The sequence below is a fragment of the Paralichthys olivaceus genome, chromosome 8 (assembly GCF_024713975.1).
Source record: "Paralichthys olivaceus isolate ysfri-2021 chromosome 8, ASM2471397v2, whole genome shotgun sequence".
Classification (NCBI taxonomy): Eukaryota; Metazoa; Chordata; class Actinopteri; order Pleuronectiformes; family Paralichthyidae; genus Paralichthys; species Paralichthys olivaceus.
In genome coordinates this window covers 6,149,639-6,176,062 of record NC_091100.1, presented here as the reverse complement: position 1 = coordinate 6,176,062, position 26,424 = coordinate 6,149,639, and the positions used below count along the sequence as shown (strand labels likewise).

General features: G+C 42.4%; 1 protein-coding gene across 1 annotated transcript; it reads right to left on the bottom strand.

Annotated features, from left to right (window-relative positions):
• Positions 1 to 1,288: 1,288 nt before the first annotated feature.
• Positions 1,289 to 25,815, bottom strand: fhdc1 (FH2 domain containing 1). The gene is made up of 12 exons (XM_069530195.1): positions 25,590 to 25,815; positions 14,681 to 15,461; positions 13,120 to 13,181; positions 10,055 to 10,157; positions 9,812 to 9,897; positions 9,266 to 9,366; positions 8,427 to 8,497; positions 8,142 to 8,249; positions 7,471 to 7,541; positions 6,895 to 7,012; positions 6,515 to 6,679; positions 1,289 to 6,386 (listed from the first exon to the last, which is right to left on the bottom strand). Exons 2-12 carry the CDS (start codon positions 15,176 to 15,178, stop codon positions 4,224 to 4,226), a joined length of 3,546 nt encoding a protein of 1,181 aa, XP_069386296.1. The 5' UTR covers positions 15,179 to 15,461; positions 25,590 to 25,815; the 3' UTR covers positions 1,289 to 4,223.
• Between the last annotated feature and the right edge of the window lie 609 nt (positions 25,816 to 26,424).

Genomic DNA, 26,424 nt, shown 5'->3' with positions numbered 1-26,424 from the left:
GAGTCACGAGCCATTTGACATCTGAAGCCATTTAATACTTTGTTTTCTGCAGTGACCCAAACTCTGCAGGACGAGACCATGTGGATCACAGCTAAACAGGACAATCAGCACCGTGTGTGTGGTATTAGATTCATTCTGAATATTGTAACATATGTTATAACATATGTGTCTTGTTAGTACAATACACATCTGACTTTATTTAAAATGTTTAATGTAAATTCAGATGAAAGTTCAACAGTTTTTCTTTTCCCCATGAGCTAAAGGAACCTCAAGGGCGCCCTCTGCAGGCAAACAGGAGAAAAACAACAACTGTGGTCCTGAGCTCCCTGTCTGCAATGAGATGTGTGTAGATATTAATATTGAAAGTTCTTCATAAAATGAATAATAATAATAATGAACCAAGTGACTGTGATTAATAACACAAATGCAGACAAATTAATTATATTTTTTATGCAACGTAAAATTGTGACACTTCAACTGTTTCTTATATAAAAAATAAAGACAAAATGCACCTGACATGGAGAAATTACAAAGACACTGAATAGTTCTCAACAAAAAACACATAAGTTATGAAGATATTTCATTATAGAATATAACAATATACAAAAAATTACTTCTAAGATGTTGAAATTTGAGAAATGATCATCGATGTTGCTGCTGTATTACAGTTCTGTGATATTTTGTTTGTGTGAGTTTATTCCCAGTTTATTTCCAGAACAGCAGCTAAAACTTACTGATACAAACGTTATGAATAAAAAGTATTGAGCAATGTGATTTTCTCTGTTGCTGAGAATCAACTGAGACACTCTGCTGCTCTCTGGTGGTTTAAAGGGACAAGTGAGAATGATTTCATCGTTTGCTTGTATGTTGTAATGACTGCAAATTCATCTTAGATCAAAATGGATCTTCGTCTTTCTTAAAATATTTTCTAAAAACATCTGTCGAAATCATCTTCGAATGTAATTGCAGTAAAGTGTACATCTCCGCAAAGGCCAGACAATCACAATAGATTGGTTCTTAAAGTAAAAAGAAAAAAGGAAATGATCTGATTCCTTTAAAACATTTCTGGATCTGCCACTTGGTCCATAACTAAATATAAAGTTTTGTCCTCAGGCTCAGGCCCCATCTCTCTCTCTCTGTTTGGTTGAAATCCATTAAGTAAGTTTTGTGTAATTCTGTTAACAATTAAAAAACAAACTGGCTCAGGTGAAACTTGGTTGAGGTAATAAAGGTTGAATCAGTCTACATTGATCCTTAAAACAGAGTCTAAAGAAACACCAGGAACTAGTTTTCAGTTTACACAGCAACATGTGATTTTATTTCATTCTTTGCCGTCATCAGAGACATGAAGTGGAACAGAGTTAACAACATTAAGATTTGCAGATCTGTGGCCCAGCTGATCAGTGGATGGTTTATTCAGACTGTAGAAGACGACACAGAGCAGAGCAGCACCTACAGGTTTAATCCACCGGTCATAAATAATCACAACAGCTGAACAACATCTGGTTCCTCAGACAACTTGGGAAAATAAATGCCACAACAAGACAGATTGATCATTTGGTGAAAGATAGATTGAGGGGAAACGTATGAGAACTAATATAAAGATGATATAAAAACATATTCTCTAAATAATGAAAATAAAGTCAAATGTAGTGATCAACTGTTTAGCGTGACAAAAGTTTGTGGACAACACCAACCTTTTTTTTTGTCCTTTACAGGGTCATACCCCGTATTGGTAATTGGTGTTTGCCCTGTTTCCATGGTGATCACCCCGTTAACAAGGAAGTGGATGAAAAGGGCAAATACGTATTCAAATTCCACGGCAGCTCTACTGCTGCAGGCCTCTGTGGTATAATGGTGGCATAATGTAAAGGGCAGCCATTGTAACGCCCGGGGCCGTTAAACAGTCAGCAGGAGGAGACACAAAGGAGGAAGCATGGGGAAGAAGAGAGCGCCGACGGAACGTGTAAATGATGTAAGAGAATGCAGCTCAAGTTTTATAATAGTTGACGCGTCCTTTAGTCTTTAATCTCAATGAAAGAAAAGTTGATTCTCACAATTAAAACCTTGTAAACAGACGTGTGTCTATAGTTGGACACACACTGACTCTCCTGTGTCATCGCTTCCTCCACTTGATTCACAGGGAACAAGGAAGAGGAAGAAACCCACAGCGGGTCCGCCACACCCTGCAGCCAGGACGCTCCATCATCTGATTCAAAAAATATCTGTGAACTCTCACACTCTTCACTTCACTCTGTTACCCTTCTTTTTTTTTTAATGCTATGTAAACATGTTGAAAGTCAGAAAAATACTATTATCTTTACATTATTTACAAAGTGAGTCACTGTTTGAGTTCCATGTGATGGAGGAAAGTTTCCACTCTCCTTTTTTTTTCTTTTTTTTTTACAATCGAGGAAGTTCTACTGGTGACGGCTCGGCTACATCACAAGCTTTAAGGCAATGCGCTGTTGTGAATTTTGTCGCCATCGAGGCTAATGGCACGATGCAGGTTGAAAGGCAAGAGGTGTGGAATGGTCGATGGGGGCGGGACTTAGACCAGTTGCTGACTTTTATGTCACAAAGCATTTAACAGAAAAATCCTGGAAAATAAATAACTTGTGATCTTTGAAAACACAAACTGCTTCTTTGAAGGATTTTTTTCCAAGAATTCTCAAAAACTGTCCAAACCATCAGGTGGAAATAAAATCAATCTTAAGGCCGATCTCACAATGAAACTATATTTTCTATCCAGGCAGCTAGAAATCATGTTGTGCTGTTTTTGTACAACAAAAGAAGAAAAAATTGCTTTCGATGTCCAGATTTTATCTTTATTTAAAATATATTTCTTATGATAGTAGAAGTACCTCAGAATGCATTTCTACCAGAAAGCCTTATTGTTTTTTATTTTGTATACTTTTTTTTTATTTGTTGTTTTGAAATGTGCTAAATAAAGTATTTATTCATACTCAGCATTTTCATGAAGATTTCAATAATTGTGCCTCCTGTTTGTTAAAAATCTTTTCTTTTTTTTTTTTGTGGACCAAAATAAACTAAATGGTGACATAGTGAAATTTATTTCCAATGAGAGAAAGAGAGTTTTTCTTTCTGTTGTTGTGTTTCTGAGAGCTTCAAGATTTTTAAAACGAGCACTGAAAATAAATTCTATAGTTGAAATTCTGACAAGGTTGGAAGAATATTTGAGGATTCAGAAAACACGTCCAGAGCAGCAGTTGTGTGTTTGTATTCGTTTTTTACCTGATGTCTAACCATGTGTGTGTGTGTGTGATCACTGGTGCAGAGCTACATTATGAGCAGTCAAAACTAACGTTCAGTTTAACTTCACCAGGAAATGTGCAGACCTGGAGAAAACATGATCCGACTACATTCACAGAAGAAACATCAGATCACGTGAACGTGTTGTTTCAGATGCATTCAATGCTTTTCTTTCAGAGCATTAGCGTCGTGTATTACCTACAGTATATAGGAAGAATCTCCTACGTGCACATCTACTCCATGATAATATGGAGGAGTTCTATGACATTTACAAACTACTGACACGAGGTACGAGAGGTACAACACACTGTGGGCATATAATCTGTGACTTTATATATATATATATATATTTATCGTATATATACCAGGAATTTGTAAAAAGTTATATTTCTGTTATGATCAGAATTCGTCTACATCTTTCTCATGCAGAACCAAAGAATATATTCTACTTCGCCTGCTGGTTCAAGGCCACTGCAAGTTCTGAACTGAGGTATCGAGCGAAGGAAACGAAAAAACGATAAAACTGAAAGTCGCCGTTTACAGCAGCGAAGTAAAAGTTCAACGAAATCTGAAAACCCTGAATCAAAAGACACTGAAGCTCAGGTTCAAACTGTCAGAGCGAATTAGCAGCATAACAATAATGTTCAACATCATCACAGACACTAACACAGACAGGATGCAGACGGCTAAGCAGGCAAAGAGGCTCCTGGGTAAAAACACCAACTTGCCGTTTGTCAGTTAAGTTAATACCCCCCCCCCACCCCTCAGAAAAAAAAGGAAGTTGAGAAAGAACAAAATGGTGGAGTTCATTGCATCTTGCTCTTTGCAATTCGTAAACTGTCTTGTACGAAGCTACAAGGTGAGATCGTTGCATTCAATGAAACGAGACGTCAGCTCTGGAGATGAATTTAAATGGAGCTCAGGGGGGAAAGTCTCCGCTGGGCGTGTTTTTATTTCCAGCTCGGCTTCGTGCTCCTGCTCGGTGTCATCAGCGACTTTTCAGAAAAGCTACTCGTACGATTGTCCTCGCGTGATGGAGGCGGGGTCTCGCTGCGATAGGAGCGCCGACTGGTGGCCTTCACGCTTTGCACTCGCCGCAGGTTTGTCCCGTGCGGCGGTTCCTCCCCGGTGTGAACCGCGGGAGTCAACTTGTTCTGCTTCACGGAGGAGGGCTGTCGACCCAGGAGGGAGGGGCTGCGAGACGGCGTGGAGGGGACGGACGGGGGGCCCAGGTCTTTCTTGGTTCTGGAGGACGAAGCTACAGTGTTACGGGCGAAGCCGGGGAGATCAGAGGGGTTCTTTACGCTGAGCGCGTGCAAGCTGCTGTTGTCGGATGAAGCTCCGCCCTGCGCCTGTGCCTGAGCCTGAGCCTGAGCTTGAGCCTGGGCCAAGGCTCTCATCGTGGAGCGGCACATTTTCTCCTCAGGAGCAGGCTTGGGGATGTTCCTCAGCGGTTTGGCGCTCGGCTTGTGGATGGAGGCCTTCCTTGGCATCGCATTGCGTGCCCACCTTGAAATGCCACTGGAGAGGCTGCTTCCCCTCTGAGCTGTTGTCTCATCGGGCGGCAGACTGGAGTGTCGAGGAGGTCGCGTCGTCTTCTCGCTCCTTCCTCTCGCTGGCGTGCTCTGGTCCCGGAGAGGACGCCGTGACTCCCCGCTCTCATTCACCAAAGTTCTCTCTGGGCACTTGCTGCTACTCGTCCTCGTGGGCTTGCTAATGGGCACGACTTTCCTCATGCCCTGGTTCTCGCTGCTGGTGAGCGTTCGTACTCCGCGACCTCCACCGATTTTTGCTGCTTTGTTGGCTTTACTCTTTGCAAGCACCAGTTTTCTGTTGCTCTCTGCATCTTTCTCTGCACCTTGTTTTCCCTCGGCGGTGTCACAGCTCTCCGTGTCCCACTCCTCCGTTGTCACAGACGGCGTCATGGATGTTGCGTCCACAGATTTTGGCGCTGAACGCTCATTGGTGGAAACGGACTGGTTGTTGGGAGACTCTAGATTCGAGGAGAGACACCTTGGATCTCGTTGGCTCTCCTGGTCTTTGTTACAGTCCGTCGTTCTGAAATGACGCCCCTCTTTAGTTAGAGACGGGCTTTCAGCCTCAGAGTAATCCAGAGCGACGGAACAGTCTGTCTCTGTGCAGTCGAGTATGTAAAACACTGGCTTCCTATTGGATAGTGAGGTATCGAGTGGGAGGGGTGTATCGCAGGTTGTAGAGGAAACTGTGCTGTTGTCCTCTTCTTCTTTCTCTCGTTCAGGAGAGGACCCGGCCTGTGTGGGAGGATCCATTTTATTTTCCCACGCTTCCTTGGGATCTGCTCCTCTGTCTAAAAGTTTATCACCTGGAAAGTTGTCCAGACTCTTGGGGGGTATCCGTCTCTCCTTTTCCAAATCTGTCACCACTAAATCCCCCTGATTGACAAAGTGCATGTGATTACTGTTGTTGTCTGGAGTAGGTAGGTCGAAGGCTTGAGGACCTCGGACTAAAGTGTGCTTCTCCAAGCTAACGTTCATGTGGCTGCTAATTGTTGGGTTGGGCTTTTGAAAGACGCAAAAGGATCGAGGCAGAGCGCTGCCTTCAGATACAGACGAGTAATGATTGTTGTTGTTGTGTGGTTCCTCGTTATCATTTAACCCAGAAGAGGAAAACCTGGCCAGTGGGCTGATGGGTTCAGTTTGTGCACATGGAGACGTCGCCTGTCTGTCGCAGCCTAACTCCCGGTTGTCATCCTGCGCTGAGATCCACGGGGTCGTCCTCCGCTGCATGGGGCGGCCCGACCGAGGTAGGCTGTTAAACTTGGAACAGTCAGTGGGATTCCCGGCGCCGCCAAACAGCTCAAGGTATCCCTGGAGTTCACGATCAGCTATGGAGGTCATGGTATGACGGTGGCGGCGGGCGCTGGCAGAGCGTCCCAGCGGGGTGTGTGGACTCTGAGACCTCTGCTGGAAGAAATCCAGGAGGCCTTCCTTGTTGAGCATTTCCACATCGTTCTCGCTGCTGCTGCGACCGAATCCTCCGCTTTGATCCGCACCCGACCACGCAAAGCGCTTTTCCTCCAGCTCTCTCAGACGACGCTGTCTGGCCGCTTCCTTCACCTCGCGATCGGAGTTGTCCTGAGAGAAACATAAAGGGGAGATAATGTAGAGTCAGGCTAACAAAAATATAAATGATGCCATGTTCCCAGAGCTCACCTTTCAAAGTAGGTAATACACCTTCTAATTAATATTTGAACCAAACTGACCTTAACGGCTTTCTTGAACTTAATGCAGAAGTCTTGAAAGATGCGGAAGCACTCGTCCAGCTTGAACGTGTCCTTGTCCTCGCAAAAGAAATCGATGAGAGTGTTTCCCTCTTTACGCAGCTCCAGCCTGCGTCTCTTCAGGTCCTGAAGAGTCTGTGCTGAACTCTGTAACACATTTTCAAATTTATAAAATGTTTCATCCACTTTCATGGATGATATCATCTTTAACGCTTGAGTCAGCAGCTGCAGAGATGTTCGGTGGCCTGGATCCAACTTCCTGTGTGTGTGTGTGTGTGTGTGTGTGCGTGTGTGTGTGTGTGTGTGTGTGTGTGTGTGTGTGTGTGTGTGTGTGTGTGTGTGCGTGCGTGTTGCTGCTTCACCTGCAGAAACGGCTCCAGCTGCTGCAGCAGCTCCTGATCTCCTTGAACCTTTTCCTCCAGAGATTTAATCCGAACATATAAAGAAGAAAACTCCACCTCGATGTTTTCCACTGAGATTCTACAGGAGAATAATACAAAGGATTATTCATAAAAATCCTGTTCCTGTCTGCAAATTGTCTGTGTAGAACTAGTGAGTGTGACAACGTGTGACATCATTCTGCTGACAACACTGTCAGACTGTCATCTGTTCAATGTGAAAACATGGCCACTGAGAGAAATGCGTGAACACATCCTGAGGGAGGGAGAGAGGAAGGGAGGGAGGGAGGAGAAATCTTGGTGCAGGAGCTGTACTGACGCCACGCAGAGATGACCTTGTGAGGCTGACTGAGCCCGACAGCCTCTATAATCCCACTCTCGACATGATGTGAAGTTAGACGTCAGCAGGAGGGACATGTCTGGAGGACGTTTAACTGCCATTTATGTCATTATTTGATGTTTTTACACGTCACTGATGGTGTTTCTTTCATGTGCATCGCCCAATATTGTTGAAGGTATAACGTTAAAGACTTTGTTTACCTGGCCGCACTCTGAACATCCTGAAGTTTCTCTGGAAACTTGAGCAGCTTCTCGTCTTTTTTCTTTGCCTCCTGTGAGAGGAGACACATTGCACAGCTTATAACCAGATTTCTTTGTTACTGTACAAGGTAAAGCGACGTAACGGCTGTGTGAGGTACTGCTCTTTGTTTGGTTATGTAAGAGCCTGAGCCGACCACTCTTGGCTCTTTTCTGTTTCCTGTCACCATCTGCTGTCCACCTGCCCGCTGTACTCTTGGTGTTTGGTCACTGTTTATCTCAAGCACCACTGTTGTGTAAGATTTATAGAAAACTAACTAACCTGCATTTCCCTCCTTATTTTCCAGCTCCATTTTATTTTGGGAGTTGTGACTGGTTGAACTAGTTGATCTGTGGCTTTGTAAACCCTGTGTAATTTGTGTGTTGTCTATTTAATGCTCGTAATACAATGGAGGTTTAAGTTAATGCCCCCTAACAAGTAAACCTGCAACCTCAGCAAATGTGTGAAGCTAAACATCACATTTCCAGCTGGCACAATAGTCCAAGTGTTGATTTAACTCCATGGTAATCTCCATAGCTCTATTTTGCAGTCTTGTATTGGATTACATGACAAGATGGTACAGGCCCTAATGGTGTTGTGTGCATCATATTGTTGAAGTGCAGCTTTAACTTACCATGGCGACAAAGTGCAGCAGGTTCATCCCCGGCTTGTTGGCCTTGGTGTCAGCCAATGAGAGGAGAGAGGAGAGTTTGAATCCCACAGCGTTTCCTGCGTATCCACCCTGAGGATCACAGAGGAACAATGGAGAGGTGTCACAAAAGCATGATGAGAAAATGAGAGGAACATTTTGGTTATATTCTTTATTTTCAACTTGACAATCAGGAGAAGACCAAAAATAGTGAACATGTAAACTGTACAGATGACAGTGTTTATGTACGACAGGATAAAATGACCTCACAGCATTCATGATGTTCCCGGCCTGCAGCACCAGATGAAGGATGGCATGAAGCTCCTCACAGCCCATCAGCTCTACAGGAAGACATCAATACAGACTCAATTAGAGGATCCAGAGCAGATCGTAGCAGCACAGCACACATTCTTTTATTTCATTCACAACACAACAAAGTGTTGTAATAATGACAGCCTATTTCAAATGTAGTTAAATTACTTCTGGATTTTGATCACCTTCACTTAAATGGTGTCACACAAGTTCGACGTAATTGACGTTATGCAGTGTTGCACTGAGAGCCCTGCAATGCAGTGAGAAAGTAATTGTGCTGTAGAAGGGAAAGTTTAAGAAAAATCCAATAAAGCCCAGAGAGGCAGGACAGCGAGACTCAGCTGAAATGACCCTGGGACATTTTTCTCACAGATGGTTTCTGTCATTTTAAGTAGGTCTCATCACACGGATGTTTGTTTAAGAGTTCATTCTCCTGGTGACTTTGGTTTCATTTAGTTATAAGACTGACTCTGGCTCCACATGATGTCATCGATTCAAGATGCCAGTGTTCACATTCTGGCTTAATTTCTGGTTTCAAGGTTGTAATCATTTCTAGTACAGTTCAAAATTCAAAGCACGGGAAAAAAAGAAAAAGACAACATTGACATCATGTCTGTCGGAGCATCATTTCAGTGCTACGATGACACAGCCTTCTCTTTCCACTGTGACACCTCATCACTGGATCTCAGGTGACACATTCCTACTTTTTGTTTACTGCCTCTGACAGCTCAAATATCTGGGTCACCTGCCCCGAGTGACTGAGCTGTACGAGGGAGACGGAGCTCGCGTGTCGTCACCTTTAGTAGCGACGCGGACGGCATCGATCTCGTGGCTCATCACAGCACAGGAAGGGACAAACTCTTCACACAGGACCATGGCCTCGATCCGGACCTCGTACCTGTCGGAAACAGAGCAGAGCACAGGTTGAATCTGGGATGGTTCCACAGAGAGCTAGAAACGTTTTTGCTTTGGTGGGTTTTCTTTTCTTTCATAGTTTCCGTAGACACAGGCTGTTTATACCCATGTGTGAGTCCAGACAATCATTCCCTTATTTCTCCATAACACAACCCCAGTATTGACGGCCTCGCAACGAGACTGCTAACACAAGTATAATTGCTTCGTTAAAACCCCGTGCTGCTGGAGAAAAGGCAATGTGAGGGGATTAAGATTAGTCCTTTCCAGAAAATATCAAAAGAGGTTTGCAGCAGCAGAACTTTAATCTTTGCAGGTAGGGTCAAAAACAGGGTGAAATATCAGCGCACACCCTCCCTCTTTCAACGACTGTCAAAGCAGTGATTCCACATTTCCGCTTGACAGAAGCTCCACCACAAAAATCAACTCACCGTGGCACCTGGATCAGGAGGAACATAAAGGAATCGACCAGCGTCAGCTTGTCCGGGTCGCCTTTGAACATCTGCAGCTTCTTGATCTGTGGAGAAAACAAAGAGACAGGGGAAGCTTTAGACTCTAGAGTCTACAGTCCATATAAACTGTCTTTTGTCATCACTTTATTAAAACGGCATTCGTCATCAGATTTTGTTCAAGGCGTCACCCACATGCACAAATATAAATGGTCAAACACAGACCTCCTCCACCTCCGGAAGCAGCTTCAGCAGGTCTTTCAGCAGCTCCGCCCCATAAATCTTCCCTTCTCCTCGTCGAATGTCTTCAACAATAGAACGGTTGGACCTGGAAATCAGATGAGCTCATTTCAATCAGGTTCCATGATGAATAGCACAGGTGCTATCTTTTATTGGCTTCCTCCCCTGTGTTTACAAAGGCAATAAATGCACCTGTTCTGCACAGAGAGAGAGAGAGAGATATATGTTCCTGTCCAGCTTAGTTTCATTACCAAACCAAAAATACTGACAAAGACAACGTTATGGACGATAATAAAAGAACATACAGATTTTTATAGCCTTGTAAACTCAATTTCTCAAATGAATTCATCACCTATTTATCAGTCACATCTTGTTACTTCCACTTTCACACTGATTCATCACATATTCGGGTCTGTAGCTCTGCAACACAACACCTGACTGCATCACTGCAATAAAAAAAGACTTCAGTAATCATACACCGCACAACATGATGCCACCCAGTAATTTATAACACCTTTATGAGGCTTATAATCTGTTCACTCATGCTCATTCAACTCTCAGGGCCACAGTTTATAGGTTCATAGTTTTGTTCCCTCCCTATCCTGTGGGTTTTGGTGCAGGCCAGGGTTAATACTGTGTATGCTGGTATAGTATCTGGAAGTATAGAATTGCAAACCGGTATTGCATGAAAACTAGAGATAGGAGACAGGAAATGGGCATCAGAGATATGAACATCTCTAATAAAATCTCTTTTGTTCTCATCTGTGTGTAGAAGGAAGTCAGATTTTATTCCAGAAGCCAATTAAGTTGTAAGTATCGCTTGGTTTAGTTTACCTTGTGTCATAAACTCCCTGTTTAAAAACATAGTTTGTGTCTTTTTGATTAGCCACTGTTGAAAATCCTTCTGTACTTCAACACTTTATAATATTTGTTTTGATTGTTCTTGTGTTCAAATGAAGTGTCTGCATGTTCACGTACTTTAATTTGCAAATTCCTTGAGGTACAAATCAAGTACTTTGAATTAAATGTGTATAAATCAAAGAAAACAATCAAATTATTACTGACGGGTAAAAGAAGGTTCTGTAATTAGAGGTTTCTCCATCTTTTAACTCCAACTGGAGAATTACAGAACTCTATAAAACTTTATAGAGTTAAGTTCCGTACATAGAAATTCTGTCATGGAAACTGATTTTAAGTGCATCTAAACTCTTGTTAGAGAGCTGGGATAATATGTGGAGATAATATAACACAGAGGATGAACACAAACTAGCTTTGAAGTCAAAATGAAAGTGACTGATGTCCCTGTTCATACTATCTCCTCACAGAGAATAGCTTGACAGTCAAATTTCATTGAAATTAAGTGGAGAGCCATGCAAATGCACAGACATGTAATCAGACACCTAACACACTTTTCGTACTTTACTTCAGACTGGTTATGCGTCGCATTGTTCCAGTCTGGCCGAGCACACCTCCAGATATCCTGAACCAATTAATTACAAAAACAATGGAGCTGAGAAAGCTTATTAGAACGACTGACACAGATTTTGACCCTAATCTCTTTCACTTATGAAGGTTTTTAATGAAGCAGTAAAACACAAAGAGTTTGCAAGATAACATCAGTGTCGGGACTGCAGAGTGAACCAGCTTAAAACACTATATTAAAATGTACAACATGAGAAACCACAGTGAAAACCTCTCTCTTATACTGTAAATATGTTGTGTTCCCTGATATCAAATGACACTGGGATCCATTATCCCCAAAATGTTTGTTATCCAACTGCGTGATGAAGAAACAAAAGGTTAATCAGCTCATTGACCTCCTCATAATGTCCAAATCTATCAAATCCATCTCTCTCCTCAGTACTAACGTCACCTCCTTCCTTCAGTAGCAGTAATCCTCATTCACAGCCTCAGGCTCTGCAGCACAACATCTCTAAACCAGTTACACAACAACCCTCAGTTTCATTATATTCCTCTCAGTGAAACAGTATACTGTATATGCACACAGGGGACTACACAACACAACACAATGAATGTACATGCTTCCATACAGAGCACAGATGTTAATCCAAATGCACAGTCACCAGCAGTCCCTCTAAATTCAATCAAGCTGCACCAAATTTCTAAAAACTCAGATATCAGTCCAGTGAACATGCCTGATTTTTTAAATCAAGATCCACAAATTATTCCCCAGGAAATTAATGAAGATGTTAGAAAATAGAGCCCTAACCCTAATTTAACAGTGTCCATCATATTAATGCTCAGGGTCTTTCTATTCATCTACAGTGTGATAAAAACATGCAAAACAAATCACCTAACTTAAACCACTCAGTGTGCTAGCGGACGTTGGATTTGAGAGCGATGTTTGCAGCAACTTTCCAAACCTGGCAAAGGGACATGTTTACCCACTGTGTCTGACCAGCTGTGTGGAGGTCAGGGTCTGAACTTCTCTCCAACGCCTTCCAGGTGACACTGTCTCAAAGTGTGCGCCCACATCTCCCCCCTCTCTCACACAGGCTGCCTTGTCACTTTGCCCTTGAATGTGTCTGTTCAGAACGAAACACTTTTTCCTGCTGACTGGTTATTTTATAGCCCTTAACGGCAGAATCTCCACCACAGTGTGTGGAATATGTTCTGGCAGCTCCCCTGCAAGCCCACAGTTACCCATAACACCTTTCATTGTGTGGAACTGACGAAACGTTTGTCTTATTTTAGAGATAATAATTCTACCAGGCAGCACAGTGATGCAGTGGTTAGAACTGTCACCTCACAGCAAAAAGGTCCTTGGTTTGAATCCCAGTTCTTTCCCAGGTTCCCTCCCGTGGTCGTGTGGGTTTTCTACTCGTACTCAGTCGTACTCAGACACTAAATTGACCATGAGTGTGAATGTGGGTGTGACTGGTTGTTTGATTCTGTGTGTCGGCCCTTCAAAACGCCACTGACGTGTTCAGGGTCAGTCAGAACCACCAAACACTCAACATTGGTGTTTCCTTTAATTTGTGTTCCATGAGTACATATTCCACGGAGCTTTACAACTTATAATAACTTACTTCTTGAACTGCTTCAGGAAAATGCCAATATTCATCCCTCTCTTGGAATCAAGAATGCTGATCTGAAAACAAACGAAAGAGACCATAAGTCATTTCGCTGTAGCTCTGATGAGCTTGAAACAGGAACAAACACCCACCGCCCCACCCAACACCCAGCGTCACCCTGTGGGATATAGAAATTCCACGTGGCCACGTGCACTTCACTGCTCCTTCATTAACAAAGGCTTGTACTGTACAGCACGTACATTTTTAAAAAGGCTCCGTCACAAGACCTAATTATAGCTTTGAAACAATCAGACACTTCTGTGGATGGAATTACAGCAAGTGCAGCTGAGGTGGAAGAAAAGAATCAACATTCCCCCAATATAACATACTGCACAATAATATAGTGTTGAAATGATAATTCATAAGTGATTTACTTTAATACAATAACTTTGATAACTGGAGAATCATTGAAGTCGGTTAGAAAAAAGCATCTTAAATTTGAAGCATCTTAAATGTGAGAATATACAATATTCTTTCTCCTCATTATATTGAAAACTTTTGTTTTTTTAAAGCAAGCAAACAGAATCCAATCTTTCATTCTGGAAACTTGTCATTTATTTTGTTATTTTGTGACTTTCCCTGACTATTCTTGATTTTAAAAAAAGATATTAATCAAAATAAAGACAATCATTAGCTTCAGCTCTAATAATAAACATGAGTCTCGAGATACACAAAGACAATTTAATAGATGATAACAGAGATATGCTTCTGTGTGCAGAGATTGTGTCTTTACTTACTCCCACAGGTGAGTTTAGTAACAACTGTCCCACGAAAATTGCACAGACTTTTGAGTATCCTCACACAGGTATTGCTTTACAGTTCAGGTGTTACTCACCAGGAGTACTCAATTACGCAAGCACATCTTCATGTTCATTATGGACACAATCATATTTTACTCTCAAAGAAAAAGCTGTAACTCAGCACCGTTACATAACGTGTCCCTGCAGGGATTTCACATAATAGCAGGAGCAGAGTGGAGTGATGTGCTGTGGCTTTGTGTGGTTATCAATCTGGGACTTTGAATCCCAACAGCGGTGCATTCAGGATCTAAAGAGACCAGAGCATAGTGCACATGTGTGCAAATGGTTTGTAGGTGTCGCAGAGTCAGGTTTGGATATTTACTGATTCTGAGGTGAAGGTGAATCTCAGAATATTTCATTCAACAGAAAAATCAGATCTACTTTTGCAAATAGAGAATAATTGCAAACTTTTTTTGAACTTGAAAATAATATAAAATCTATAACTACCGTGCACTGTGGTTGAATGAAAAATTGTGCTTTGTGAGTTCCCAGCAACTTTGACCTTTGACCAAAATCTAAATCAGTTCATCCTTAAATCAAACTGAACATTTGAACCTAATTTGAATAAAATCCCTGAAGGCATTGTTGAGATATCATGTTCACAAGAGTGGGACGGATGGACAACTCAAAAACATGATGCCTGTGTGTTGTATAAAACTCAAACTCCTCCATCACTTATTTTAGAGGTCAGTGTCAGACTCATGACAATCACTCACCTCATCCTTGCTGCTCTCCTTGAATGAGCGGGATCTGGATACACCGGCTGACGTCCCAGTGGTCGCCGTTGCCCCTCGTACGCCCCTCGCCTCCTCCTGTTGCCCGAACAGCTCCTCCACTGAGCGAACGTCGATCTGGTACTGCTGCTGCCGCACCGCCAGCGTCCAGATGTTGGGCTTACCGTGCACCTTCTCCTCTGGGATCGGCTTCCAGAAGAAGCTCCGAACGCGACGCTTCTTCCTCGCATTGTGGCACGTGGTCGCTGGGGGTGGCGGAGGAGGGGGAGCGCCCGGAGGTGGGGGAGGCAGGGGAGGAGGAGGAGGAGGGGGAGCTTGGTGCTTGGAGGTGTCCGGGGTGTCACTGAGGGAAGGTAGAGTGGAGTGTCCAGACATAGAGGACGATTCAGAGGTGGTGATGGAGGAAGAGGTGCAGCTGCTCCCCTCACCGCTGCAGCTCTCGGGCTCATTGGTAGTGGATGGACTACTCATAACCAGCATCACAGTGAAAGGCGGTCAGCACATGAGCTCTATGCTGAGAGAGTGTGGTGCACAAACGTAATCGACCGGATCAGTATGTCCTCTTTCTCAAAATCCAGACAACTAGTTAATTTTCTTTTAGCTGCATCAGTCTGACGAAGGTGTCCCCTTCATCTAGTCACAATGAAGGGAGCATGTCCTTTGATTCTGTCCGTCTCCATCACTCGGCTGGTCATCCATTGTGCTGAGCGCTGTGCTTTGAAGGTTACCTCCCAGGGGGAAGAGGGCGGCGATGGCCATGGAGCTGCAAGAGCAACAGATACAACATAGGACAGGATTATACGGAGGCAGTCATGCAAACTGTCATGGACAATCTGACATTAGGGGAAATTACGGGTGTAGCAGATCAAAAGAGAAGGGGTCCCCAGTCAAAGGGGCTCACAATGATTGTTTTCTATTTTTGAAAAGGCTTTGAAGTCAGGCTCTGGAGTGGATAATGGTCAGAGGACTTACACATACAAGTTACATTACACAATCGACAACTTTTATTCCCTCATAGCAAAATCTGAAGTGGAGCTTCGCAGGTTAAAGGTACTATATGCAATTTTTTCTCTATTGCTACCAAGACTTTAATTACCAGTCGACAGGACATTTTGGAATTACGTGAAACGATGGGTTAGGTCTACAGTTAGAATAACACCCTAAAGCACCAGGACATCCTAGCGTTGTATGCTGTGTCTCATTTTTTGAGTTGATGGATGCATAAACACTGACAATTATGAGTGCAGTAACTACACAGTGAAACTGACTAAAATGCCAGTATTTATAGTGTCAAGCCAAATTTATTGCAGATAGATTAGTGGTCATTCATGTAGTGTCTTTTTAGATAAAGTTTTTTTTTTAAGATAAGGACAATGACTGCTGATCGGACCTATGACCCAAAGTCCAGTTACAGTCTTATCTCAGTTTTAACATAGTTACTGTGGTTTGTACGAGTACATGGCTGTTAAACTCAGAATGGTCCAAAACTTGAGTGTATATCCAGCTGGAGGGGAGGAGCCACCAATCTATTTTATAAAAAAGGTGGCGGAGGAAGGAGTTCATGACTTCGGTGCTCATCGTGCCTTAATGTCCTGAATGTGTGAAACAAGACGCTTACACAATTAAAATAAATGTTCACTTTTAAGTCAAGTGAGCAAAGTAGCTGGAAGATATTTTGGCAGATGATACCAAATATTGTGCTATAGTCGTTTCCTGTGAGTGATTTCCAAGAACACTATCTCGCTGAATTTCATGCGATACACCAGGGGGTATACTGTCTACACAGTTTAATAAAAGTAGGTACTAATACTAACTTAAGTATCTGATTTGATACACAATGATACACTTAAGATACTTAAAAAAAGTATTGATTATACATCAGCAAACAGTATTTCTTTTCCACATTAACACAAATCATAACCGTGTCTATCTTCCAGTGAAGTTTTCCTGCACACCAGAGGATAAACACAGGATAATCTGTTATTCTAAGTGATTATTGATTATGTGGTACATGAGTACGAAAAACCCAGAGCAGGTTTAAAGCTAATAGAAGGGACAGAATTACTTGAGCTGCCCACCCTCCCCCTTTCTCTCTTTAATGGTTGCTGTTGCTCTCAGTTGGAGGGAAGCTAGTTGTGTTTCAGGACAACACATCACTCACTGCCACAGAACAGTGATCTGATACTCCTCCGTCTGAACAAAGACCCGAAGAGACGTTCTTACAAAGAACCGGAGACACAGCAGAAGCATGCAGGGTCATGTGGGTGATAGCACGTTAAGGAACATCAGTTGGTTTCAAATGAAATATCAGAATTAAGAAAAGAGAGGGCATTTTTTTTATCTTAAATAAAAAACTGAATATCAAACACCACAGAGCCACATTCTGGTGATTTCCTGAATCTCCTGACCTCTTACACAGCTTACGAATGTATTAGTTGTAATCTCGCATTAGTTAGCATAGCAGCCTTGTCTACATGAGAGCTAAAGTTTATTACTAATTAATAAAGAAGACGACATCACAGACGGCCTGCACACTCAGCTGTCCCGTCCTCAGAGCCGGACCCCACTGTTACTCATGTCTAATTCATAAGTCGGTGAGAACATCTGACCTCACACCGAGTCGTCTCTACCCGTGCTGCTAAAAATGTGGCTACACTAACGCAGCTATGCAGGAATTTGGGGCTTCCTATTTTTAAAATGAATTAGCACATTATTATTTGTTAAGCGTACAACTCCCATCAAGGAAGCACTAAAGAATATTTCCCAAAATGCTGAAATAATCCTTTAAAACTGAAAATACAAGCTTGTGCTGTAAAGTAATTTTCTTGAGTGCATTGTATTCGTAATTAAACCTTTCTCTAACCTGCTCACACACCAGGTCCTGCATCGTTAAAGGAATCATCTCCTCGACAGTGATCGATTTGTAGTATTTATATTGGTTATATTTCAAACGGGGACAAAGCTGTAACGGACTTCATTGTCTAACATGATTTGCAGAGGAGGAAACACACCTTCTAGTAACACAACACAGAGACGCCCCGAGGGGCAGAAAGCAGAGACACAGCTTCCAGATTCCACACATCCACCTGCTGCTGTGAACGAACACAGACGTGATGGGGCTTCATCTAAAGGTTCACCTGCTGTCAACCCTGAGGCGTTCCCGCTCCCATCAGTCTTCATTACCGACAGGGACTACCCCACCCTCACATCGCCCAAATTAACAAAGGTCAAAGTTAACATGAAGAATGAAAACGGTTTTCTGCAGCAGAGCGGGTGGGGCCCCCCTTCCGATAAATCTAAAGAACACGTCCTGACAGTGGGGGCCCAAACTCAGACCAGGACCCAGGCCAGGTTACAGTTATTCTCACCACTGGGTCTGGTTATTGTTGTGGGTTTCACATTTTAAATCATTCATTTAAATATTATTGTCTTGAGTAACTGATTAATTCACTTGGTCGACTAAGAACCAGCAAGTTGATATTTATTTGTGAGTGTGCAATTTGATGCAGATCCAAATCTTAATTAGGTTTCATAAGGAGACCTTGGCGGAGGTATGCACTCTGTTGGGTGCTATTCTAGTTCGTCATCATACTGTAGTTTCATAATAGACTTCAGGTGATGCACAGAGACTTCCGACAGCATCTTGTTCTATAAAAATCCTTGATGCAAAACCGAAAAGGATGTTAACCGGAGGTAACTGTCACCATGATTCCAGGGAGCCGTCAGTTCCAAAACAAACAAAATCCCCTGTAACTCTCAACTGTGTAACGCTGAAGGTCAAAGCGCCACTGCCTGCTATAATAATCCCCTGTCGCTAACTTCCAGTTCAATTTCCTTAAAGTCAGTGAAGCCCCTGCAGAGCGGGGGTCTTTCACCCACACCATAGGGGCAAAGAGGCGAGTTCACAGGGGATTTGACCGATCGTGCTCCATCATCATAGCCATGGGAACGCTCGTTAGCGGAGAGTTTTGCGTAGGGCTCAGTGGGGCGTCGCTGTCAGACCCGTTTGTTTTTGCTCCCTCTGACCACCTTGATCCAAACTTGTCCAAAAGGGGGGGAGGGGGCAGGTAGTGACAGGATTTTCATATTTTCTTTCCCACTCATAACTGACACACAAATATTTTGGTACAGGGCTTCAACCACTCACAACTTTAGTTCTTATTCATTTAATCTGCAAAACGTCGAAACATTGGTCACAAGTTGATCCCAGTGTGTCATCATCAAATTGTTTTGTCGGACCAACAGTCCAAACCCCAAAGAATGTTGAGAATGTTAAGCTTAAGATTTGTCCCTTCAGTGTACGTGCTCTCTGTTGACGTCCACGGACAGAACTGCAGAAGAATGTCCACTCTTCTCAACACTGGGTTATCTCTCTGATTTCCATGTTTCTTCACAAAGGAGAGGAAACAAAACAGAGAAAGAGAGTTGAGCTCATTCTCTGCATCACACACACACACGCACACACACTTTTCTGGGCAGTGGTCTGTTGCAGCAGCTCATCATATGGATGTGACAGGAGGTGACAGACTGCAGCAGGATCACTAAGCTGCTCCGTTACATAAAAGTGCGCTCATGTCAAATGTAGTGTTGTTTAAAAACATGTGCATAAAAATCGGATTATGATTTTTACAGGAGTTGCTGCTAATAGAGGATTCCATTCATATTCTGGTTTACATGTCAGAGAGCAGAGTCGGATGACGTCAGTTGGTAAGGGTCGTACAAACGTCGATGTCTCAAAATGCTGCAAAAACTCTACTAAGACGTTACAATGCAAACTAAGACGTACACATGTCAACACAAGCACATGTCTTAATTTGATTATTGCTCATTCCAAGTATGACCTTATTCAGGTGTTATCGGAAAACTCTGTCTCCATGCCAGTGTCTTATTCAGACTATTGTCTCAATCAGGTTACTATTGGAATAATGTTGTCCACATGGTCCATGTCTTTTTAACACCTTTAAATAAATTGCTCCTTTCACAGTCCAGACAAACTGTGCTTCAGTTACCAACTTAACATCAGATATCTGGTGAGCTAAAGGCCACTGGTTATGTATTAGCAACAAAAACCTTGAACAAAACGCATCAGAAAAAGTTTAGTCCGGAAACACTGCAGACAAGGAACCGATTATTCAGGGAGTCCTGGATTTGTCAAATATTTTCAAAGACTGAGCGCTTGGTACCTTTATTTTCTGAGTGAACCCTGGCAGAAACTAAATTATTCATATAACATGAATAAAGCAACCTCTCCTCCAACTGAACTGCTGCCGTCCTGCACTCAGTGATGCAGTGAGACCCGGCGGACACTCACCTGTGTAAACTTATGGTTTAGAGAAATATCCATTGCGCAGGAAGCAACATGCACAGAACAGATTTGAAAAAGGAAACTTATGGAGCAGTTCCCACAAAAGTCTAGAGTGTGGACACATTTCAATTAATTTGCTCTTCGCTTCCGCTTTATTAGCTCATGTGATGTTCACCTTCGCAGATCAATGAGTTGAAGCTAACAGCCTTATTCCCTTGACACAAACAAAGTTCTTCTTTACTCTCTGCTTCTGTTGAAGTTGGTTGACAGTTGTAAGTCATTATTTGGGGCCTTAATATTGACCTCTGATTGAAACAGTGCAGCAGGTGTCAAACCTCAAGATGGAGTTGCAGATTGAATAAATTAACAATTAGTCTACATCCACTTAATTCCTACTTAATGACAAATGGGCTGCACGTACGGGCCAGCAGCCTCCAAAACAAACAGCCGTGTGTGATAGAGTGGACTGAGGATTAAAGCGGCTCGAACAAGAACTAAACAGTTTCTTCTTTCTCAAATCTGCAAAATCACTTTTAAGTAGATTATCACTCAGGTCTACTTGTCCAGAGTGAGGAATGAATTCGTAATGCGGTCAAGGTACAGCACCAAAACCTCCTGCCATGTGAAACTAAACCTGCCACCCTGACAGACAGTGAGCGTTTCAACACAGGTTTATCTGCTCAGGGTCAGACGAGGATGCACTCGGCCTAATTTTATCATCGTACGTGATATAAGATAAGATAGATCTTCAAGTGGGAAATAAAAAAATGTATTAAGTTCATTCATCGCACTCTCATCTACTTGGATAAAATTATGGTCAAGGTCAAAACAAAAATGCTACACGTACACATTAGATGCAACTTTATAATAAGTTCACTGTCATCTTAGATTGATTAAAGAATTATTTTAGTCTCGCATGATCTTCACTCTGGCAATTAAATCCACCTGCAAACTGTCGGAGAACAATTCATCAACACTGATATGAATAGGCTCCATCTCTCTGCAGAGAAGAGAGGAAAGCTGTCAGCTGGAGGTGAGGCCTTTTAATTCAAAATGCAGCATAGATGACCTTGATTGTTCCCCCTCTTCCCCATGTCATCTCGTTGTTTTCTAGCAGAATGAGAAATACTGGATGATCCATATGTCACATCTACTGTTAATTAATAGTTGTTAAAGTTAAAGTTTCCACTGGTCCGTGGAGGAGTGTCTGTGCTTTGTTAATTGGTAAAACCTGAGATTTATCCACAAAAGTCTTATGACAGAAATGTGGGTTTCTGGGTTATGTATTTAAGTCTGGAAAGTAAAAAAAACACTTAGTCAGCTATTTGGGTCACTTAAAGGTTTGATTAATTATAACGACATATCATTCTGACACAGTGTTCTGCTGCTTTACTCTCAGTCCTCTGTAATGAGTCGCAACAACTAGCTGCACGCAATCGTCTGATGACTGAGCTTATCTTATTGGAAATAATGGTGCTATTATGTTCACAAGAGTATTGTACCAAATGAAATCTCAGAATATGAAATTGGATTAATACCGGCCTGTAAAAATCCACAGTCCTCTCTCATGCACATATGTATTGAAGTTAATATGATGCTTTATTTCACCAATTGATCAGCAGCTAGAAGGAAACATCTGGAGGGAAATCAGAATATATCTGATCTGCTGTTCCTACTGTCAGACAACAGCTAACGTTTAACCACTTCCTTGTTGACCGTAACATGACACGATAAGGAAGGTGTTGTGATTCTGAAATATCAACGCACTTCTTTGACTCGAGCCTGAAAGTAAAATGCACTGGTTGTAATCAAGCTCGTTATATAACGTTAAATGTTGTGGTGTCTTTTCATCTGGACTCAGACATGTTGGTAAAGTCGGTAACGTTCTGTCACATTAACGCTCAGGGAGGACTTCAGCCTTGGATTGAACGTTAAGCATTTTGGTCACAAGCTTGATTCCAGAGCATTTTACTTTGGGGATAAATCGATGTGTCCAAGAGGTGCATTGGTATTTAAGAATTTAAACACGTTTTCCAACAGTATCAAGGGACAATGTTAGACAGATCCATGATCCCGTGTTCCTCCAGATTGTCACCGTACATTGTCTTCACAGTTACTGATCAATCAGGAAGTTGTGAAATATGATAAGAATTTCCTTTTGATAATATTTGAGCTTCCCACCCCCGAGGGGGACGTCAGAGGAAAATGGCCGACATATCAACTGTACTGTTTTTGTTTTGTTGTTTATTTCACAAACAGCAGCTACTATGGTCTTAAGTGAGGATTATGAGATACTAAGGAACTTCTACAATGTAGTATAACAGTAGAGAAGAGTCACAGAAATTGGTAATTCAGTAAACTCACAATATCTATCTAAGGTTTGCTTCTATATATTTAAGATGAGCTGTGAGTGTGTTTATCTACCTGACAAACCCTCATCTATAATTATTAACACACTGATCTCAAACAGACTTGTGTAGGAAATCTATAAAAAATAATCACTGCACATTAAACCATTCTAAACACATAGAGATTCACTTACATGCAAAAATAAGCTGACAGCTAAAATGTAAACTGTCTCGTCACTGAGCCTCACGTTGCATCAAACACCTGCAGAGTCAGCGAGCGCAGGATTGTGTAAAGACCATGTGCAGGTACAGCCGCCCCCAACACAACATATCCCCCAAGCTTAGCATAAACCTGCTAATGACAGCCTGTGTCTGAAACAAGTTTTTCAGATTTGAAAGATTAAAGCTGCCACTTTGCAGAGCACGCGAGCCTGACCTGTCAATGACTGTTTAAACCGGCTTCACAAGGGTTCAAGCTAAGACTAATATGAATATGTATCTCCGCTGTAACACCGGTTACATCACGCCTGAGAGCTGTAACCTGCAACTGTAAGATCCTAGAATCTGATTCAAACAAACAACAAATCTGTTTATCCTCCTAAAAACTGACCAAGCAGAAAAAAAATGTTTTCAACATCTCACTCAGTAAAATGTTGTTGGTGTCAGCAGCAGATCATTTGATGCTTTCACATGAACTTGGTGGAAGGATGGGACCTGGGCCAAGAGAGAACCCGTTCAATTTTCACCTAAATCTTACACACTGGACCTTTAAGTGTTTTAACTTACTTTATGCTTCTATTATGGCCTTGGTGTCTTGTTTTATTGTCTAATAGACTTTAGTTTAATGTCTTCTTAAGATCTTTCCTTTGTTAAACACTTTGATTTGTATTATATCTGAATGTTGCTGGATAAATAAACTTGCATTACACTCATCCAGTGGACACAGAAATAATGCTAAACTTAATACATGAACTAAAATTTAAATTATAAATACAATTTTAGTGGATTTCAGCAATGGGCAGCCTTATCCTGACAAGAGGGATCACAGAAGAACACAGCAAACCGAGAGTATTTTCCATCACACACAGCAGCTATCAAAACCGAGTCTCCTGATAAAAAACACAAAGGAGAAAAAGTAAACCAGTTGAAACCAAACCCACTCAGTGAGGACGAGCAGGAGGGAGGGATGGGAGGTGACGGGATACTTTGTCTGCCAGGCTACAGATCAAAAACACAGCTTTGAGTCTTCCCCCGTTTGTTCTAGTGATCGGTGTCTGGCCTGTAGCACGACCACTTATACTCTGAGCTCCAATTGTTTCTTCAGCAATCCGAGCCTGGTGCCAAGATCAGCTTCAGGCAAATTTTGCCGGTGCGTCTCGGCTTCACAGCCTCGGCCTGGTGCGGATTTACACCAACGCCTGCCACGGAAACGCAGAACTGTCACGACAACCTTCTTCAAGCAACAGAGTGGGACGCAGGTGATTACAATGTATGGAGGTGACAAATAAAGCAGGTGCTCAGGGTCGCCATGGAGACAATAGCACGGAAACATGGTGGGAATGCAAACATGTTTATATGGCAGTGGGGAAAAGTGTTTGCCCAAGGGCACAGAGCAGGCTTCATTAAGAGTACACAACCGAAACAACACTTACAGGCACGGATCACATTACGCACTCTGACTGTGCCAGTGAGCAAGGTGCATAAATCCTCAAAACAATATTTAGCATTCGAGAGGAATATTCTGTTGTTGTTTTAGCCCTGAGGTGTCACATTGTCATTTTGTATTTTTTTATTTCTTTGCCTCGTCTTTGGGCTTGTTTTTCCTCATTGAAACACAAAGGAGGGTTTCTTTTTCTTTATTTCTTTGCTTCCAGACATTTTTCATTGCAGGTTCAAATTGAATTTATAAGACAAGGACAGATTTTTGGGCAATAAAGAACACTTCAGTTGACCCAAGTTGCCAACAACTATTCAGCTCCTCCCTGCTCCCACACAAATAAATCAGGCCCACCCCCCAGCCCCCCAATATCTTCCTCCTCGCGGTGACGTCAGAGAATTGAGTTTTCCATGTTACTCTCGGCCTCCACAGCAACTGGGGGTGACACCGCCCTCCCCCTTGACCTGACCCACCGAGCTCCTTCTTTTTTTCCACGGGGAGCATTGTTCCCAACACTTGAATGGATTGCCCTCTAATTCATCTCAGCGCGGATAATAGTGTACAAAAGCCAAGGAAGCCGGGGTCTGGGGTGCAGAACAAAACCAACAGGGGCAGAGTTATAAAGCCACACATGCTGAAGTAAAAGGGTCTGTTAGGAATCCACAACAACCACCACAGCACTGCACAGAGATTCTTACTGCAGAAATCACTTTAATGGAAAATAAAAGTCTTAATCGAGAAATACTGAACCTCAACACTTATGTTGTGGCAATCTAAATCCATCAATCACACCAAGCAAGGAAAACTACAGCCACATTTGGTCACTTATTTTCGATCAGAGGCTTCCTACCCGGAATATTTTTTGTGTGGATAAACAACAGCTAAAAAGTTTAAATTTTAGAACTTTTGCTTTCCAACTTTCTTGAATAAAACAATGATCTTTTAGGTAAACTGCCACATAATAAAAACTGGCGAGGGAACTGTCAATTGCAAAAAAAACTGCCTTGGCTGTATACAAGTAAGAATTGGAGATATATGTGTACATTAGTATAGTTCTATAAAACAATTAAGAGTTTTACTACAGCTTAAAGTCACTAGTGCAGTAACAGCCTGGTAGCACTTTTATCTTGACAATCTAATTCAGTTTCATTTTCTTCAGTGTCCTACAAATAATCACATTACATAAGAGTGTCTGCTAATTTGAAAAGCTCTCTAACTAGAACATATTTTACACTTAAGGTCAGAAAATCCTTGTTTTAATCTGTATTTATCCACATTCTTGGTCACCATAGTAACCGCAATGAATGGATCGAGACAAGTTCTCCAAAGTGCAGAGAACAAGCAGCTGTTTCCTGTGTTTGCACCTTCATCCACGAGCAAAGCAACAGATCCAGGCCTCCAACTCCGCTGATGTGCTTCAGGAGCGGAGCTGCACTGCAGGATATTTCCTATCTCCAACCTTAGATGAGTAAAAACAGCAGCAGAGGAGATTTAGCTCGCTCTACGCTGCAGGGGGACTCCTCTCCAGAGTCACAGCCGCGGGTCGATCACCCTCGCACGGCTGCGTCCTGCTCCACTTACCGGGGGGATGAGGAAGGCTGGTCCGGACACGTAATCCGCTCCGACACCGCTGGAGTTGGTTGATGAGGAGGAGAAGATGTGTTGTGTTGCAGGTTGTGTGTCGCTGCAGACCGGACACACACGCGCACACACACACACTCTCACACACACAGACAGACACACACTGTGACACCAGCAGCCGCAGCACGAGCTCACTGTGGCAGCTTCCTCTTACGCGATTGGACCAGGTGGAGCAGGCGCGCTCACGTGTGCCCCCCTCCTGCGCGCGCCACCTGCAGCTTGTGACCACTGGTGCAAACACAAGTCTGACACGAAAATAAATTATATATCGCGATCACAGTGACCGGCATGAACACGGTTTTCAGTATTATTATCACGGTATTGTTAAAAATGTGCTGCAAATATAAAAAAAACCACATTAATGTCACCAAGGTTGATCTTGACATGATATGTATATATATATATATATATATATATATATATCAATAAAAAATTATGGTAGTGTTTTCTTCATTTATCAAAGGTCAAAAACGTGTTGCATTCAAAAGATTTAAAAATACAGAAAGCCATAATAACGTAAAGGTTCAGTGTGTAGAATTTAGTGACATCTAGTGGTGAAGTTTCATGTTGCAGTTGAATACACCTCACCCCACCATCCCCTCCCGAACATGAGAGAGAACCTGTGGTAGTCTTCAGTTGTCATAAAAACTCAAAAGGTGTTTAGTTTGTCCAGCTTGGACTAATGTAAAAAACATGGCAGCCTCTGTAGAGAGGATCCGCTCCCTGTGTGAATAAAAGTATTTAAATATAAAGGGCCTATTCTAGATGAAGAAAA

Excerpts from the sequence above, each read along its gene's own strand:
- fhdc1 (XM_069530195.1), bottom strand. The coding sequence starts at position 15,178 with ATGCTGGTTATGAGTAGTCCATCCACTACCAATGAGCCCGAGAGCTGC. Across the intron at positions 7,542-8,141 it reads TGCTGCACTTTGTCGCCATG|GAGGCAAAGAAAAAAGACGA; the intron begins GTAAGTTAAAGC and ends CTCCTCTCACAG. Across the intron at positions 6,680-6,894 it reads AGCTGGAGCCGTTTCTGCAG|AGTTCAGCACAGACTCTTCA; the intron begins GTGAAGCAGCAA and ends AATGTGTTACAG.